The sequence below is a fragment of the Sturnira hondurensis genome, unplaced genomic scaffold (assembly GCF_014824575.4).
Source record: "Sturnira hondurensis isolate 20B ecotype Veracruz unplaced genomic scaffold, ASM1482457v3 Scaffold0016663, whole genome shotgun sequence".
In the NCBI taxonomy this organism is placed as follows: Eukaryota; Metazoa; Chordata; class Mammalia; order Chiroptera; family Phyllostomidae; genus Sturnira; species Sturnira hondurensis.
Window position 1 is genome coordinate 11,594,615 of NW_028089294.1, and position 18,169 is coordinate 11,612,783.

The 18,169-nt window shown below is 40.5% G+C and overlaps 1 protein-coding gene across 4 annotated transcripts in view; it reads left to right on the plus strand.

The window, feature by feature from the left end:
• The first annotated feature begins 2,531 nt into the window (after positions 1 to 2,531).
• The window catches only part of NLRC4 (NLR family CARD domain containing 4), a 29,298-nt gene continuing 13,660 nt past the window's right edge, over positions 2,532 to 18,169 (plus strand). Inside the window, exons 1-6 of one of the 4 annotated variants that reach the window (XM_037066623.1) lie at positions 2,532 to 2,811; positions 3,257 to 3,379; positions 6,542 to 6,648; positions 9,589 to 9,849; positions 10,666 to 12,660; positions 17,494 to 17,586. In XM_037066623.1, the coding sequence (XP_036922518.1) occupies position 6,648; positions 9,589 to 9,849; positions 10,666 to 12,660; positions 17,494 to 17,586 (2,350 nt within the window). In that variant the 5' untranslated portion in view covers positions 2,532 to 2,811; positions 3,257 to 3,379; positions 6,542 to 6,647. Of the gene's footprint in view, positions 2,812 to 3,202; positions 3,380 to 6,521; positions 6,649 to 9,588; positions 9,850 to 10,665; positions 12,661 to 17,493; positions 17,587 to 18,169 lie in introns of those variants that run through there. The other 3 variants (XM_037066624.1, XM_037066626.1, XM_037066625.1) reach the window with 3 other exon arrangements.

Here is an 18,169-nt window from a genome sequence, read left to right on the forward strand (position 1 = left end):
TCCCGGAAGTCTACCCAGACCGGAAGTTCATTTCTAAGGCGTGGACTACTCCAGATTTCTCTGCCCTGTTGGCTGTTTTTGTTTGTCTCGTCTGTTCTGTTTTCTTTTATCTAGTTCCTACGTTCTTGTTAACTGGGTGGCGTAAAGAATTTTAGGACTAGGAACGTTTCTAGGGGTCAGCCCCAATTGAGTATCCCAAGATTTTGTTAGGGGAAGGACAAATGCCATGAAAATGCCACGAAATTTAGTGAGATACCACTAAAGCTCCCTTAGAATAACTACATTAAAAGAAACTGATAAATACATTTACTATACTAATATGTTAACAGGGAAAGTAGATGTAGGTGTATATGAGAACTCTGTACAGTCTTGACGATTTTTCTGTAAATCTGAAACTGCTCTAAGAAATAGTTTATTTTAAAAAACTGGTAATACCAAACATTGACAAGGATGTGGACCAACTAGAACTAACACACAAAGACAACTATTTGATCATTTTTTAAATAAAGTTAAATCTTTACTAATCATGTGAGCCATCATTCCAAGTATTTAATATATCTAATGAAAACCTATGTCTACAAAAAGACTTGTACAGAAATGTTTATAGCAGTTTTGTGCATAACAGTCAAAAACTAGATCAGTCAAAAACCAAACGTCTATGAACAGATTAATGGATAATTGGATAAATAAGTTGTGATAATTGGATAAATATATCCAATTTACATTGCGACGCATGTGGTACTGAGTGGGCCAAAAAGTTTATTTAGTTGTTTTTATATAATGCCTCTAGTAGTGCTTAGTTGTCTTTAACTTCATTAGAAATAATTTTTTTAGATTGTATTTTGACAGATGTCATGTCAGCATGCACTTAAAAGACCTTACCAAAACGTGAATTTTTGTGCAGCCATTTTAATATTGAAGATGCAACATTTTTGGTGTATTTATGCTATATTATTTCAAGAAAGGTAAAAATGCAAAAAAAGATTTGTGCAGCGTATGGAGAAGGTGCTGTGACTTATCAAATGTGTCAAAAGTGGTTTGCAAAGTTTCTTGGTACTATTGACGTTTTGGCCAAATAATTCTTTGTTGGGGCTGTTTTATTCATCAGAAGATGTTTAGCAGCACCCCTGGCCTCTACCCAATAGCAGTCAGTAGTGGGAGGCAGCCAACATACTGAAAATATCCAAATCAATAAAGTTATTGGTGAAAGTAAAAAAAATGTGTCTTTTATATTATGGAAGAAACTAAATGAACTTTATGACCAATCCAATACTTAATGGTACCTAACACATACTGTGGAATAACAATAAAAAGGAATGAACTAATGATATATACAAGAACATGAATGAATATCAAAAACCTTAATGCCAAGTGATAGAAGACAGACACAGAAGAATATATACTTTATGATCCCATTCATGAAAAATTCTAAACCAGATACATTCCAATCTACAGTGAAAAAAAGCAGATCACAGATCAGTGGCTGTCTGTGACAAGAGCTGATGGACAGGAAAACAGCCAAAGAAAGATCTGAAGGAATGTTTTAGGGCCGTGGAAATGTTCTATATTATGTTTGGAGTGTTCTTGGGCAAACTCATCCAGTTGTACAACTTTAAACAGGTGTATTTTCATAGGTATACACTATAATTCAACAAAGTTGATTTACAGAGAAGAAGCAAAAAATTTCGACAGGCAGTTTGTACAATGAAAACTCAGAATAACCAGGGCACATGTGATTGCATTTAGGGCTCACCCTCAAAATCCAGAATTATCTGCCCATCTCAAGATCCTTAATATAACCACATCTACAAAAATACAACATTTACAGTTTCCAGAGAATAAGACCTGATAGAGTTGCACGGCCCACTACAACTACATTTCTACATTTTCCATTTTTATCCTGTATTACATCATTTGTTATTACAACAGTAATAGATGTTTGTGGCAGAAAATTAGAATTTACAGATAAGCAATAAAAGAAAATAAAGTTACCTATAATCCTACCCCCAGAGATAAGCACAGTTAATATTTTGGTACCCAGCTTCCCAGTTTTTTTCTCTGTGAACATATATTTACATATAGGTCCCACTAAAGTTTGAAAAATTCACCTGATAGCACAGCCCTTGATTCCACTTCTCAGAAGCACACCTCACAAGTTGGGAAACACTGCTATTATTCCCACAGAAAACCTAAAATATAGAAATTTGTTTACCAAGAAACTTAGATATCCCTTTATGTCAGGCAAGTTAATGTCAGAATGCTCTTTTTGAATCAGGAAGTTAAGTAACATTAAAAAGTTGATGGTCAGTTGCATAACGATAGGGGAAATTACACAAAAATGTCATTCTCTCACCCAGGGGTGTAAATCCATGACCTGTGGGCAGCACGCAACCCAGGATGGCTATAAATGCAGCCAGACACAAAATCGTAAGTTTACTTAAAACTTTTTTGCGCTCATTAGTTTTTGTTAGTGTTTGTGTATTTAATGGGTGGCTCAAGACAACTCCTTTTCTCCCTGTGTGGCCCATAGATGCCAAAGGGTCTGACATGCCCTGCTCAAGAAATACCAGGAGATGTCTCCATTTCCAAAACTTAAGGGAAACTGGCTTCCTGGAGTTTGTGACTACAAGCTTTGACTGTGTTTGTCCAGTGGGAGCCTGCGGCTCTTTGTGTTCAGAGGAATGGCCTGTGCATCGACAGGCGAGTGAACTGACAGCGGTGATCCATTTGCCCTGTGCTAACCTTGCCCAGGCCCCTGGTGGCAGTGAGTATGCATTTGCTAGAAGTCTTCTGTGATCCAAAGTACAGACGGTAAGCATGGCTTTGACTGCAGTAGCAATGTACTTTAGCCAACCAAACCGGCTCATTTTCTGTCTGTCTTTGTCTGTCTCTCTCTCTGTGTCTGTCTCTCTCTAACCATAACAATTAATGCAAATTAAATGCTCAAAACACTGTGCTTCATTTTAAGCTGTGGAATAAATAAGCCAGTACCAATAGGATGTATATGTCTTGAACAAATGAGTAACTGATTCCTTTCCTAATTTATTTTAGCTCTTGCATCTTTAAGTCTCAGGTTTCACTTCTTTGGCTACTTCCACTTACAGTCATCTCCCCTTTCTGAACAGTAGAACTTGTTTCTAAATCATTCTTACTATGTATGCTTTGGGTGGGAGGGGGGGCGGGGGGAGGCAGGGAGGCAGGAAGAGAAAGAGAGAATGAACTTGACAGTGTTTGCCTTTGCAATTCCTGGCCACAGAACATGGAGACCCGAAATCCACAGGACACAGGCCCTCACAAATGAAGCAGAAAGCATATAAAAAGAAACTATTTTAAAGGCATCTGCTTCACCAAGAACAGGGCGACTGGATTGTTCAGCCAGGTACTATGGGGAGAGAAAATTGGGTTTTAAATGGGTTTTGGAACTGAATACTAAAATTTGGGTTTACATTTATATAAAGCTGTGTCTGGGGGTATAAAAGCCTTAATACTGAAGACTGTGGTTTTGCATGGCTGGATTTGCCTGCAGGAAAACTTTTATGGGTGGTTAGTCTGGCCTGGTGGGCTTTCATTAGGTTGTGTGGAATTGATGTGTAAATATACAGTAAGTCAGAAGGGTGCATTTATTTTTACTATAAGGCAAAGTGAGGGAAAGAGCTTTGAACATACTTTTTGGGCTTATAGGAAAGAAACCTACTTTTGTTCCTAAAACTATTGTTAGAATCACAGAAAGTGAGCCAAAAGGACCTAGGGGCACTACTCAGGTCATCCAATCACACAAGGAGTTTTAAAACATGCAGTACCTGACTATTTAGTCCAGGGCACCGACCTCTTTTCCCTTAGGTTAAATTAAACAAATAACAACAGCCAACACAGCAATAGCTATCCAGTGTAAATGTCCCGTTTTGAACCACAAATATATAGGTCATATAATAGAGTTGCATCTTATTCATCACGTCACATAATAACTTTGCATCTGATTGGTTAACTCTTGATACCAGAAATCCTTATATGTAAGCATAGGCACCTGACTTTTTAAAAAAGTCATTTTGGAGCAAAAAGGATAGGTAATTACTATTATTATTTTCTGTAAATCAATCTAAATTACACCTACTTTCTCAGATCATTAAGAAATAAATATTTTTGGCATGCTGCAGAATTTTAGTAATTAGCTTTATATGTGCCATGAGATAAAAAAGGTTGAAAATCACTGAGATCTGGAGAGAAATGAAGGAACCCACTGTTATAGGGCACCTACTATTAATAGAGTTTTTACATACTTTATCTCAATTAATCCTTAAACCCTAATTTAGATGAGTGGAAAATCTGGTGAAGAAAGGTTAACTGACATGCTTCAGGTCTACAGAAGTAGATTGCAATTGGTCTCCTGTTCTCTTAATAGTTCGGCACACTTCTACAATCCTAATTGTATTAGTCTGCTCGGGCTGCCATAACAAAATGCTACAGACTGGTGGTCAAAGTGCCGACAGGTTTGGTTTCTTCTGAGGCCTCTGTCCTTGGCTTGCAGATGTCTGCCTTTGTGGTGTCTCTCCTCTGAGCTTGCACCACTGTGGTCTCTGTGTGTACACATCTCATGGTCTTGTTAAGGACAGCGGTCAGATTGCTTGAGGGCTCACCCTAGTAGCCTCGTTTTCACCTAATTACCTCCGCAAGGTCTTATCTCCACGTACAGCCATGTCCCGAGGGAGTTAGGGCTTCAGCAGATTTGGGGAAACCACAATTCCACCCCCAACACTAATATTAACAATAATATGTGAGATTTCTGGAGACCGTTGAAAATCTAAGAACATTCTGGTCTAGAGTCTTTACTAAATAGGAATGTAGATAGCACCCACTGACCCTCTCTGTCTCAACCACTTTCCCATTTAACCCTCACAACAGTCTGAGGAGAGGGACGTTATTCATGTCAGTGTCTCAGGTAAAGACAGCAAGACTCTGTAAGGGAAGGGTACCCATTTAGTAAACCGCAGAGTGTGGATTTGAATTCAGGACTGTAATGTCAAAGCCCAAACCCACTTCTGCGCACTGCCTCTCTGTTCCTACTGTCTATGCCTTTTCCCTCACTTCATCCGTACGTGGTGGGAAGAATCCACAGAGGTGGGTTATTAGCTCCTGAGAAACCTTGGGTCTCTGAGGAGCACATGTAAACGTTTGGAATGAAATGTCCATATTTAGAATTACTATAGTTCTGAATATTATTTTCCACAGTACAGTGTAGGAAAGGGTCTTCTTCCACGCAATTCAATTATTCACTGAACAGCTTGGTTAAGGGGTGAGGTGTTCAGAGCCGCAGCCATGATCCAGGGCAGCAAACTCGTCACAGCCCTGTCTTTTGCACCAGTGACTACACGTTGATTCTATTCTCAAGAACAATGAATAACTAGTTAATTGCCTTTAACTTAGTTCTCTGACCTGGTCACAGACTTTCTGTAAGTAGGAAAAATACTACCTGTAGCCAAAATGAATATGAATTTTTGGCATTTTCAGAATTGGCTGAGATTCCTGCTTGATGGTACAGGTAGCAATTTTAATTGATTATTTTTTTAAATTTAATTATTGTTCAAGTATAATTGGTTATTTTAGTGGACAATGTGACTTCATGGCCAACTCCGGGACTAGTTCATTCTGATCACAAGTGAATATGAGGAGCTTACATCCTTCCCCTATCTTCTTTTCTCTGTTCTCTCTTAACCTCTGACCCAGTCAGTGGAGCAATAGTTCCTCTACACACTCCTTTTTAGAGGAAGTAGAAAGGAAAGAAAAAAAACGATAGTACACGCCATCTACTGAGTACTTTCTGTGTATGAGGCAAAGACTCCCAGCTTGTCAGAGTCTTTGAACTGGTGTTTGAACTCTTGTCAGAGTCTCTTGACAGAGCTGGTGTTTGAACTCAGTCCTGACACCAGAGTAGGCCCTTGCTTACACTCATGTGCTGTCCCAACCTTGGTTTTCAAGCTCTTTCCCCTTCCTGTGCTGCTTCCTCTGCATTGAAACAGGGTTTCCCCATAACTGCCTGGCAAGCTTTGATTTCCTCTGAGAACAACACAAAAGCCACTTCTGCCAAGCAGAATTAAATATGCCTCCCCTGGGGTTACCCTAGAACACTGACTGCCCTTCAAACTTTTATTGACCTCAACTCACAATAAAAAATACATTTTAGCCCTGGCCCGGTAGCCCAGTTGGTTAGTCGTTATCCCCATTCACCAAAGTTGAGGGTGCCATCCCCGGGCAGGGCACATATAGCAGACAGCCGATGAATGCATAGATAAATGGAACCACAAATAGACATTTATCTCTCTCTCCCCCCCCTTCCTCTCTCTCTTTCTCTTCTCTTCCTCCTTCTTTCTAAAATCAATCAATCAATAAATAAATAAAAGAAAAAGCCCCCCACAGGTTGACTATTATGTATAGTGTGTCCTTCCTGTGTGTGGAAACAAATAAAAAAGGACTAGTATGAAAGTGCCCGTGGTTGCTGCCTGATAGTTTCTCGTTCTGCGTGTTAGTTTTACAGAGTGAGGAGCAGTTTTACAGAAAGAAGAGGCCAATCTTGGGATCATCTTGGACCTTTCCGTTTGGCGATAATACCGTCTACTCAGCTATAGAAGGGTGGAAGGCTTCTCTCCAGAACAAGTAAGTATGCTAGAAGTAAAATGTGTCTGGTTTATTGCCTGCTACCCAATATTGATGATACTGAATGGAAAATCAACGCAGGCATTTCCCTGACCCGTTGTAGGTAGAATTCCCAGTAAATATTCTTGTGTCATTTTGAGAATTCAGTTATAAACATGGCAGCCGACGATAAAAGGCAGAACCACAGTAGGATAGGACTTACACAAAGAGCTATGAGGTGTCTGTTTTAAAATATTGGTCCCTTGCCATCACCTATTAGCCACATCCTCCCAGCCAGACAGCAGAGAGCTACACCTGCCAAGTGCGATGTGAAGCAACATGGTGTAATCTCAATGGCAACCAAAATGTAACTCTTTGATGACTGGGTATAGACAGACCTGTGTTGTCCAATGTAGTGTCCACTAGCCATGTGTCTATTGAAATACGAATTTTTAAAAGATTTTATTTATTTATTTTTAGAGAGAGGGGAAAGGAAAGAAAGAGAGGGAGAGAAACATCAATGTGTGGTTGCTGCTCATGTGCCCCCTATAAGGGACTTGGCCTGCAACCCAGGCATGTGCCTTGACTGGGAATCAAACCAGTGACCCTTTGGTTTGCAGGTGGGCACTCAATCTACTGAGCCACACCAGCTAGGGCAAAATATGAATTTAAATAAATAAAAATCAAATAACATTCAAAAGTCAGTCTCACAGGCACACTAGCCACATTTTCAGTGCTCAGTAAGCCACGTGTGCATGATGTCTATTAGATGGAGGAATATAGAGCATGTTTATCATCTCAGAAAATTCTACTGTACAGTGCTGGTACAGACAAAGAGATATTCTGATTTGAATAAATAATGAATGAAAGGAAGAAAGAATGAACGAATGAGCCAGCATCACTGTGTTCACCTAACTACTTAAGAGAGGAATATGGTAGTCCACACACGGGAAGATACACCATGGTTAGTAACAGAACATCTTACAGTTATATAGGAGTACACTTTTCACGTTTTAAAACATTTTAATATATGTGACTTTATTCAGTATTTTTCATGAGCCTTTTTTAAAAAGATTTTATTTATTTATCTTTAGAGGGGAAGGGAAGGAGAGAGGGAGAGAAATATCAATGTATGGTTGCCTCTCAGGCGTACCCTGCTGGGGACTGGCCTGCAACACAGGCATGTGCCCTGACTGGGAATCGAACCACGATCCTTTGGATCGCAGGCCTGTACTCAATCCACTGAGCTACACCAGCCAGACAGAGCTTCATGAGCCTTTTATATAGAAAAGTCAATGTCTTAATTTATAGCTGAAGAAAGGTAGCCTCAAAAAGGCTAGTCTTGTAACCTTGTGGAGGTCTCTAGGCTTTCCTGAGGCGACATTTCTTCAGCTGTAAAATGAAGATTGTGACTAGATCCAGACTTAGAAGTAATCCCTGTACAAAGGACGAGAGCTCAGAGGGAGAGGGATGAGACTCACTGACAGGATATAGACAGGGATGTGATCCTAACATTCCCACCGAGGTCTGTAGGAGAGATATGGACAGAGAAAGGCAAGCTGGGATGTGATCTTCAGAGTCCAAGTGCCTGATGGTGCATTTTAGACCAGAGAGGTGTCCTGGCTGGTGTGGCAGTGGATTGAGTGCTGGCCTGTGAACCAGAGAGGCCTCAGGTCCTTCGGGAGGAGCATATTCACTTGGATGAGTCAAGAAAGATTTGAAAACCAGGAGCAGCCTAGCTCAGGGAAAAAACTAGTGCAGCTAGTGTCTCAGAGTAGAAAACCAGGCAGATATCCCACTGAGCTGTCACAGACTCCCTGGCTACAGTGTGGTTGGGGTTTGAGAGGTGGAACTTGGAGAACCAGACACTGAAATGCCATAGCTTCCCCAGGCACCACAAGAGGTGAGAGTACTTGAAGAGCATACAGACAACTGTTTGGCAGCGATCCTCTTCAGAAAATACCAAATTCTATGGGAGATAAAATATGCTTTGGGAGATAAAATATGCTATGGGAGATAAAATATGCTTTTCTTGCCTTGGCTGGTGTGACTCAGTGGATCGAGGGCCATTCTGCAATCTGAAAGGTTGCCAGTTCGATTCCCAGTCAGGGCACATGCCTGGGTTGCAGGCCAGGTTCCCAGTTGGGATACATGAGGGGCAACCAATCACTGTATCTCTACACATCAATCTTTCTCCTTCCCTTCCACTCTCTCCAAAAGCAAGTAAATAAAAAAAAATACACTACTCCTTTGAGTGGTGACAGCTGAATAATGCCAGCAAATAGTGGCTAATATGTCTTCAACTATTACTTTGTATGAGATACCACACATGAATTCTCACAACAACTTTGTAAGGTAAAATAACTGTTCTCAACACTACTGTAGAGGTAAGGAACCAGTGCTGTACTGGAGCTGGTTCCTACTGTTTTGTGAGATGTCAGTGTTGAATTTTCATGACTTTAGCTACCCAGTTGACATACACGATTAGCTTGAAATCAGCCGTGGTGATAACATTTATAACATGGGGGCTTCTAAGTGCTACAGATTAGGGCCTTTACCCCCAGAGGGCCAGTGGGTGCAAGATTGAGCAGCACGGTTCTGAAGTGGCCTCAAAGAGGCTTAGCAACTTGCCGAGGTTACACAGATGGTACCAACGGGCAGATCCTAGATCAGTGTCATTACTCTAATGCCCACTGAGACTTCACTGTGGACCTGCTCGTACTGGGGAATGAGACTGCTCACCTTACTTCATTACCAAAGAAAAACTATCTTGCTCACCAAGGGGCTAGGGATAAGGGGCTTTGCAGAGCTTTTCCTGAAGGCCTGGAATTCAAGGATTTGCCATCTCTGTAACTCAAGATGGTGTTAAAGGGGAAAATTTGTGACCCTAATGCTCTGGACCCACAACACTCATATTTTATATATGTGAATAAATATGTATATATTTCCTCATGTCCTCAGTGAATTTCATTAAGGAGAACAGTCAAGCTCTCATTCAAAGGATGGGAATCACTGTTATAAAGCAAGTTGTAGATGAGCTCTTTGTGTGGAATGTTCTGAATTTCGAAGAAGTAAACGTCATTTGCTGCGAGAAGGTCGAGCAGGACGCTGCAAGAGGGATCATTCACATGATTTTGAAGAAGGGCTCAGAAGCCTGTAACCTCTTTCTTAAATCCCTTGAAAAGTGGAACTATCCTCTGTTTCAGGACTTGAATGGACAAAGTAAGTATCGATTTGCTTGTATCTGTTCCGCAAATAGACGAAACCATGATGAAGGTCCATGACGCTCAGGACGGAGCCTCTGCTCTCCTCCCTCTTCACATCCCTGGGAGGTGGATTTTGTCCTGGTCGGGAAAAGCTCAGGCAATCTCAGAAGAAAACTCCCATTCGATGGCTTGATGGTGAAGCCAATAGGTAACTCCAGGATCAGGGAATAGATGGTTTAGATTAGCCCCACCTTAGAGTCAAACTGGACAGTGAAGGCACCTAACAAGTCCATGCAGCAGTGGTTTCTAACATTCCTTAGTGTGATGAGGGCTCACCTGACGGCCTACTCCATGATCCAAGCACTGTGGTAAAGAGAGGCTGACTGGCTACAGACCCATGGTTCTGCTCTTTGTAAAATAGTCATTTCGTTGTTATTTCTTTCAATTGGTAAATTATTTCATGACAGAATTTAATCAAAGTTAAGGCTTGATCCACTGAAAGTTACCCCTAGGCATCATTCTCAGCCATGTCCCCATTATTCCATGTGCTTGTCTTAACCAAAACACAGGTTCCTCCGATTCCCAATTAGCCACTACGAGACTGGGTGCTGGAAAGGAGGAGACAGCAGGCAAAAGGGGAGGATAGGCAAAGGGTGACAGGGAAAAGCAGGAGTGAGTATTTGGAACCCCTTGTATTAGCGAGGACTGGGAAAGGAGATTGCCATCACCAATGGGAGATTCTCAGCGCCACTCCCCCCTTCATTGCTCTGAACTGTAGGTTTCAGGAAAACGCCGAACGGGGTCCTCTTTAACCTCCCCTCTTCCCTAACAGGTCTTTTTCATCAGATGTCAGAAGAAGACTTAGATGATTTGGCTGAGAATTTAAAAGATTTATACTGTTCCCCGCCTTTTCTGAATTTCTATCCCCTGGGTGAAGATATTGACATTATTTTTAACTTAAAAAGAACCTTCACAGAACCTGTTCTGTGGAGGAAGGACCAACACCATCACCGTCTGGAGCAGCTGACCCTGTGTGGTCTGCTGGACACTCTGCAGAGCCCCTGCATCATTGAAGGGGAATCGGGCAAAGGGAAGTCCACGCTGCTACAGCGAATCGCCATGCTTTGGGCCTCTGGAGAGTGCAGGGCTCTCACCAAGTTCAAGTTAGTCTTCTTCGTCCGTCTGAGCAGGGCCCAGGGTGGGCTCTTTGAAACCCTGTGTGATCAGCTCTTGGATATACCTGACACAGTCAGAAAGCAGACTTTCATGGCCATGCTGCTGAAGCTGCGCCGGAGGGTTCTTTTTCTCCTTGATGGCTACAATGAATTCAAGGCCCAGAACTGCCCCGAAATTGAAGCCCTGATAAAGGAAAACCACCGCTTCAAGAATATGGTTGTGGTCACCACCACCACTGAGTGCCTGAGGCACATCAGGCAGTTTGGTGCCCTGATTGCAGAGGTGGGGGATATGACGGAGGCGAGTGCCCAAGCCCTCATCCGGGAGGTGCTGATAACGGAGCTTGCAGAAGGCTTGGTGCTCCAGATTCAGAAATCCAGGTGCTTGAGGAATTTGATGAAGACCCCACTCTTTGTGGTCATCACTTGTGTAATCCAGATGGGGGAAAGTGAGTTCCACTCTCACACACAAACAACGCTGTTCTGTACCTTCTACGACCTGCTGATACATAAAAACAGGCACAAACGCAAAGGGGTTGCTGCAAATGACTTCACTCGGAGCCTGAACCACTGTGGAGACCTAGCTCTGGAGGGCGTGTTCAACCACAGGTTTGATTTTGAACCGAAGGATGTGTCCAGTGTTAATGAGGATGTCCTACTGACAACTGGACTCCTCTGCAAATACACAGCTCAACGGTTCAAGCCAATGTACAAATTCTTTCACAAATCATTCCAGGAGTACGTGGCAGGACGCAGACTCAGCAGCTTATTGGTGTCCCAGGAGCCAGAGGAGGTGACCAAGGGGAACAGTCATTTGCAGAAAATGGTTTTCATTTCAGACATTACATCCAAGTATAGTAACCTGCTCCTGTACACATGTGGCTCGTCTGCTGAGGCTGCCAGGACTGTTCTGAAACACCTTGCAGCTGTATACCAACATGGCAGCCTCCTTGGGCTTTCCGTCACCAAGAGGCCTCTCTGGAGGCAGGAATCTATGCAAAATGTGAAAAACACTACTGTGCAAGAAATTCGGAAAGCCATAAATATCAATTCCTTTACCGAGTGTGGCATCAATTTATTTCATGAGAGTATATCCAAATCAGACCTGAGTGAAGAATTTGAAGCTTTCTTTCATGGTAAGAGCCTATATATCAACTCAGAGAACATCCCTGATTACTTATTTGACTTCTTTGAACACTTGCCTAATTGTGCAAGTGCCCTGGACTTCATCAAACTGGACTTCTATGGGGGAGCCATGACTTTGTGCGACAAGACCACAGAGGACATGAGCGGGACCCACAGGGAAGAGTCCTCTGGAACCTACATTCCCAGAAGGGCTGTGTCTTTGTTCTTCAACTGGAAGCAGGAGTTCAAGACTCTGGAGGTCACACTCCGGGATTTCAGCAAGTTAAATCAGCAAGATATCAAGTATCTGGGGAAAATATTCAGTTCTGCTACAAGCCTCAGACTGTCCATTAAGAGATGCGCAGGCATGGCTGGAAACCTCAGTTCGGTCCTCAGAACCTGTAAGAACATCCATTCCCTCACAGTGGAGGCCAGTCCCCTCACCCTAGAAGACGAGCAGCACATCACTTCAGTGACCAACCTGAAAACCTTGAGTATCCACAACCTACAGACGCAACGGTTGCCAGGTATTGTAAACACCAGTGACTGCAGCTGTAATGGAACCTGGCTAAGTACCATGGAATATTAGAGATTGCATAGTTTTGCTTTAAATTTCTTAATAGTTTCTACCAGGTGTCAGGAATTGAGAGGGAGGAGAGAGGGCTGGAGGGGGATCCATGTGGGGGGAAGGCTGTCAGATTGGGAGGCACTAGAGAGGATTTCCAGAGCTGAAACTATATGGTTTGACTGAATAGCTATATTGTTTATATAGCACAGTGTGTGTTTGCATGTGTGTATATGCATTTCACATTCTCACAGCTATAAACCTACTTTCACCCCACCCTGCATAGTGGTCGGGCTCACCTTCGGCAAAATCTCCCCTCCTTCAGCATCTCCATCTCCACCCAGCATCCACGGCTTCCCTGCCAGTGGCTCCTCTTCCCCCTTCGAGTCTGGGAGGAAATCCAGTCTGTAAACTGATCACCTGCAGGAGCTAGTGGCTAGTCGTGTTATTAGATCCTCATCTAGGAAATTGCACAGCAGACGTAGCCACATCCCCACCCCAAGTATTGTTCCTTTTGAAAACGGATTTGGGAACAGATTTTGTTTAACATGAATGTCAGACTTCAGGCCTGTACATGCAGGGACAGTCGTTTTGGGTAAAGAGGAGTTTTCCCCTAATTCAAAATAACACTAAAGATGAGCGTCTGCTCTACCTGTGTGGATCGGCCTGGGTCTCGGGAGCAGGAGCTGCTGTGTCGTGTGCAGCCGCGGCTGGCAGGAGCCTCACCCTACTTGACTGTAATTTAAGATTATGTTTCATTCACAAGTGATTTCCCATTGTGCTCTGCTGCACTTGTCACCCACAGAAGACATTTTCTGTGACTTAAGAATCTAGAATTTTTTGTACAGATAATTTTTGCAACCTCCTACTCAGTGCAGGAATCCCTTCATGAGATTCTAGAGAGTCACCCAGACGTTCTTAGACTACCTTCTGTGTCAGGAAGCTCACTGTCTCCTCTTGATGGCTTATTCCTTCATAACAATCATGCATACTAGTCACCTATGTGCTGAATTGGCCTGCACAGTGTTTAGAATTTTCTTTTTAATGTCTGCCAATATTTTGTTCCTAATTTTTTAAAACTTTATTTCTCGAGTAATCTGTTCACATGGTCCAAATTATAAAACAATCTACAGTGAAAAGTGTCCTTCCCCTCCCACCTGCGATCCATGACTTTTCTTCCTGAAGCGGTTGTTGCCGGCATTTTGAAATTAGGAGATATCATGTGAAAATACAAGTTCTTCACGTCTCTCAGGAATTGTCAGTTTGACAAGTGAGGGACCAGGTCCCCACTGGGTAACTATTTGTTAGAGCCTCATCATCTGCTCCAGTGCTCTCTGGAGAAGACACAGAATCCTGTTAGGCACGGAGCCCCACCTGCTGTACTTCTTATAACAGCGTTATCTCCCTGACCCTTTTTGACATTGGAGTTTATCATCAGTGCTTATTCTTTCTTATGACTAAAGTCCTCTTCCCTGTCATTTATATCCAAGGTTGGTTTTACTCTTGTTCTCCAGGTCTCTTTGGACTCCTCCTAGTTCACGCCTTTTTATTTCTGAATAGTATTCCATTGTGTGGATGTACCACAGTTTATCCCATCAACCATGTAGGTTATTTCTAGTTTGGGCAATTATGAATGGAGCTACTATAAACATTCTTATGCAGGTTTTTTTTGTGTGGAAATAAATTTTCCGTTGAGTTGGGATTGCTGAGCTATATGACAAATGTTTGTTTAACTTGTAGAGAAATTTCCCAACTATTTTCCAGCTTACCATTTTACATTTCCAGTAGCAATATATGAGAGCTTTAGTTGCTCTGCATTTTCATTAGCACTTGGTAGTCTCTATTTTTCTATTTTTGCCATTCTACAATAAGGACGAAACAGATGATATGAATGCTGATGAGGATGTGGAGCAATCAGAGTTCTGCATGTAGTGATATCCCATCACAGTTGGCTGATAAAGTTGAAAACTTGGTGTGTGATAGTTTGCCAACTATATATCCTATTTGGTGAAGTGTCTGTTCAAGTTTTCACCCATCTTTTAGTTAGGTTATCTGTTTTCTTAATGTTGAGTTTTGAGTGTTTTTTATATATTCTGGATACAAGTCCTTTGTCATTCAAATCAAAAGTGATTTGAAAATATTTCCTCCCAATTTTTAGCTAGTCTATTCAATTCTCTTAACAGTGTTTTTCATAGGAAAAAAGTTTTAAATTTTGTTGCAGTCCACTCTTTCTTTTGTCAATCGGGTTTTTGGTGTCATGCCTAACCCCAGGTCATGAAGATTGTATCCTGTTTTCATTTTGAAGTTTTATGCCTTACATTTAGACCTGTGATCCATTTTGAGTTAACATTTGTGTAAGATGTGAAGGTTATATCAAGGCTTGTTTTTTTTTGCATATGGATATCCAGTTTTCTGTTTATTAAAATGGCTATTCCTTTGTGTGGAATTGCCTTTGTGCCTTTGTACCTTTATCCAAAATCATTTGGCTATAATTGTGTGGGTGTATTTCTGGACTTTATTCTCTGTTGACCTATCATTTGCCAATACTCTATCTATCCCTTGGCAATACCACAATATCTCGGTAGCTGTATAGTTTTAATACAGCTTTAATATAGTTTAATTCTTAGTAGCTGTAGCTTTAGAGTTAAGTTGTAACATTAGGTGGTGTTATTTCTCCAACTTTATTCTTCTTTTTCAAAGTTCTTTTTTTATAGCATAGTTCCTTTGCCTTCCCACATAAATTTTAGAATCACATTGTTTATATTATCAAAAACTCTTCCTGGGATCTTGGTTGGAATTGCATTAAATTTATAGACCTAGCTAGGGAGAACTGACATCTATATTATGTTGAATCTTTCAATCCATATGTGTGGTTTCTCTTTCCATTTATTTAGGTTTTTGTCGATTTCTTTTATCATCTTTTAGTAGTTTTCATCATGTCAATCCTGTGTATATTTTATTAGGTTTATACTTAACTTTTCATTTGTTCAGAGTTCTTATAAATGGTATTTAAAAAAATTTCGGTAGCCAACTATTATTGCTACTATAGAGAAATATAATTGATTTTTGTGAGTTGATCTTGTATGCTACACCCTTGCTAAACTTACTTGTTGTAGGAGGGTTTAGTTGTTTTGTTTTGATAGATTTTTAATCATAGACAATCATGTTTCCTCCAAAACGAGCAGTTTCTTCCTTGATAATTTGCATTTCTCTTATTTCATCTTCTTTCCTATCGCACTGGTAATGACTTGCAGCGCAACACGGAACAGGAGAGGTGAAAGTGAATACCCAGCCTTGTGTCTGACATCAGGGAGAAAGCATTCAGGTTTTCCCACGAAGTACAATGTTACCTGTCGTTCTCGGTAGATGTCTTTTATCAAACTGAGGAAGTTTCCTTCTATTCCTAGGTTACTGAGAATTTTTATCATGAGGTGGTGTTGGATTGTGTCAAATTTTTTTCTGCATCAATTTGTATGATCATGTAGTTTTTCTTCTTTAGGCTGTTAATATAATGAATTACGCGGACTGATTTTCAAATATTGAAATAGCCCTATGTTCTCTGTATGAAGGCAAATTGGTGGCAGTACAATATTCTTTTTACACATAGTTGGATTCCTTGGTAATATTTTATTGAAGACTTTTGCTTCTATACTCATGAGTGATACCCTGTATTGATCTGAGTTTTTTTTTTTTTAATTCTCTTGGTCTGGGTTTCATATTTGTCAATGAGCTTCACAAAATAAGTTGGGAATTTTTCCTTCTACTTCATTTTTTATTTTATATATTTATTTTCATTTTTAACATTTTACTATATTTTCCATTACCATTTATCTCCCTCCTTCTATTTTGTAGAAGTGATTTACAGAATTGGTGTTATTTCTTCTTTGATTATTTAGTAGAATTTGCAAGTTAAATTATATGTGCCTGTCAATTTCATTTTTTAGAAAATTTAAAACTACAATTCAATTTTCTTAATAGTTTTATAGGAATATTTTTAGGTTACCTATGTCATATTGGATGAGGTTTAGTAGTTTGCGGTTTTCAAGAAATTGGGCAATTTTATCTATGCTGTCCAATTTCTGTGTATATATTTGTTTATGTTATTCTCTATCACTTTAACATCTGCAGTCTTTGTAGCGACACGCTCTTTCATTTCTGATATTGGTGATGTGTTTTTTGTCAGTCTTGCTAGAAATTTATCAACATTATTGATCTTTTCAAAGATACAACTTTTTTAACTGATTTTTTTCCTACTGTTTATCTGTTTGCAATTTTCATCGATTTCTGCCCTGATCTTTCTTAATTTCTCCCTTCTTCTTACATTGGACTTATTTTGCTCTTCTTTCTCTAGTTTCTTAAATAGTCAGCTTAAGTTACTGATCTGATACTTTTCCTTATTTCTAACATAAGAATTCAATATTATAAGTCCCCCTCTAAGTAGTATGTTAGTCGCACACTTTGATATTATATTTTTATTTCTGTATTTTTCAAGTTGAATTTTCCCTGAGACTTCCTATTTGATCCATGCTTATTTAGAAGTGAGTTGTTTCATTTCCAAGTGTTTGGAGATTTCCCTGTTACCTTTCTGTTATTGCTTGCCAGTCTGGTTCCATTATGTTTGGAGAACATGCTTTTAGCTGAGGAAGGAAGATGCCCATTTCTGACCAAACACCATACATTTTTATATTCATTTCATGAGCACTTGTTGCCCATGATGACAATTAAAATAATTTAATTGGTAACAGAAATGTAGTAAATGACACTGAACACAGTCCAATTTCCTTCCCTTTGGCAGGTGGTCTGACTGGCAGCTTGGGTAATTTGAAGAACCTCGTGAAGCTTATGCTGGATAACATTACGATGAATGAGGAAGATGCTATAAAACTAGGTGAGATTTTTTCTAATTTTTCCAATGAATATAAGTTTGATGATAAGGACAGTTAACTCAAGGCTCTTTGACACTGGTTGTGTCTATTCAAGGCAAGGATGCCTTTATGCATTTGTGACTAGACTGGATTTCCTAGACATTTCCTCTGTTCCCATGCCAATCCTTCGGCGCCTTTTTATGTAAATTGCACATAACTATATTATAACCCTTTTGAGAACAGAAGCCATGATATGTTTGACTTTCCTGGCTGGCTGAGTCTGCCTGTATTTAAAGCCTGCAGACAAAGTAAATGTTTAAACTGTGGCTTCATAATTCAGTAAAACTTCATACATTATTGGCTACATTTAAAGCATGTGAGTAATATTAAAAAGTTTATATGGTGGTTTTATAATGAAGTAAAAAAATCAAAAAATGGAATGGAAGAAGAAAAAATGTGGATCAAGAAAACTTCAAAAATTAGCAGAACGCATGATTTGCCTTCCAGGACAGGGAGGTTTCCTGTTGAAGCTGTTTTTCAACAGCTTCCTAGGGAGGAAAATCTTGGTTTCCCTTTATTTTATTGGCTCCTCCTCCTGCCCTGTTT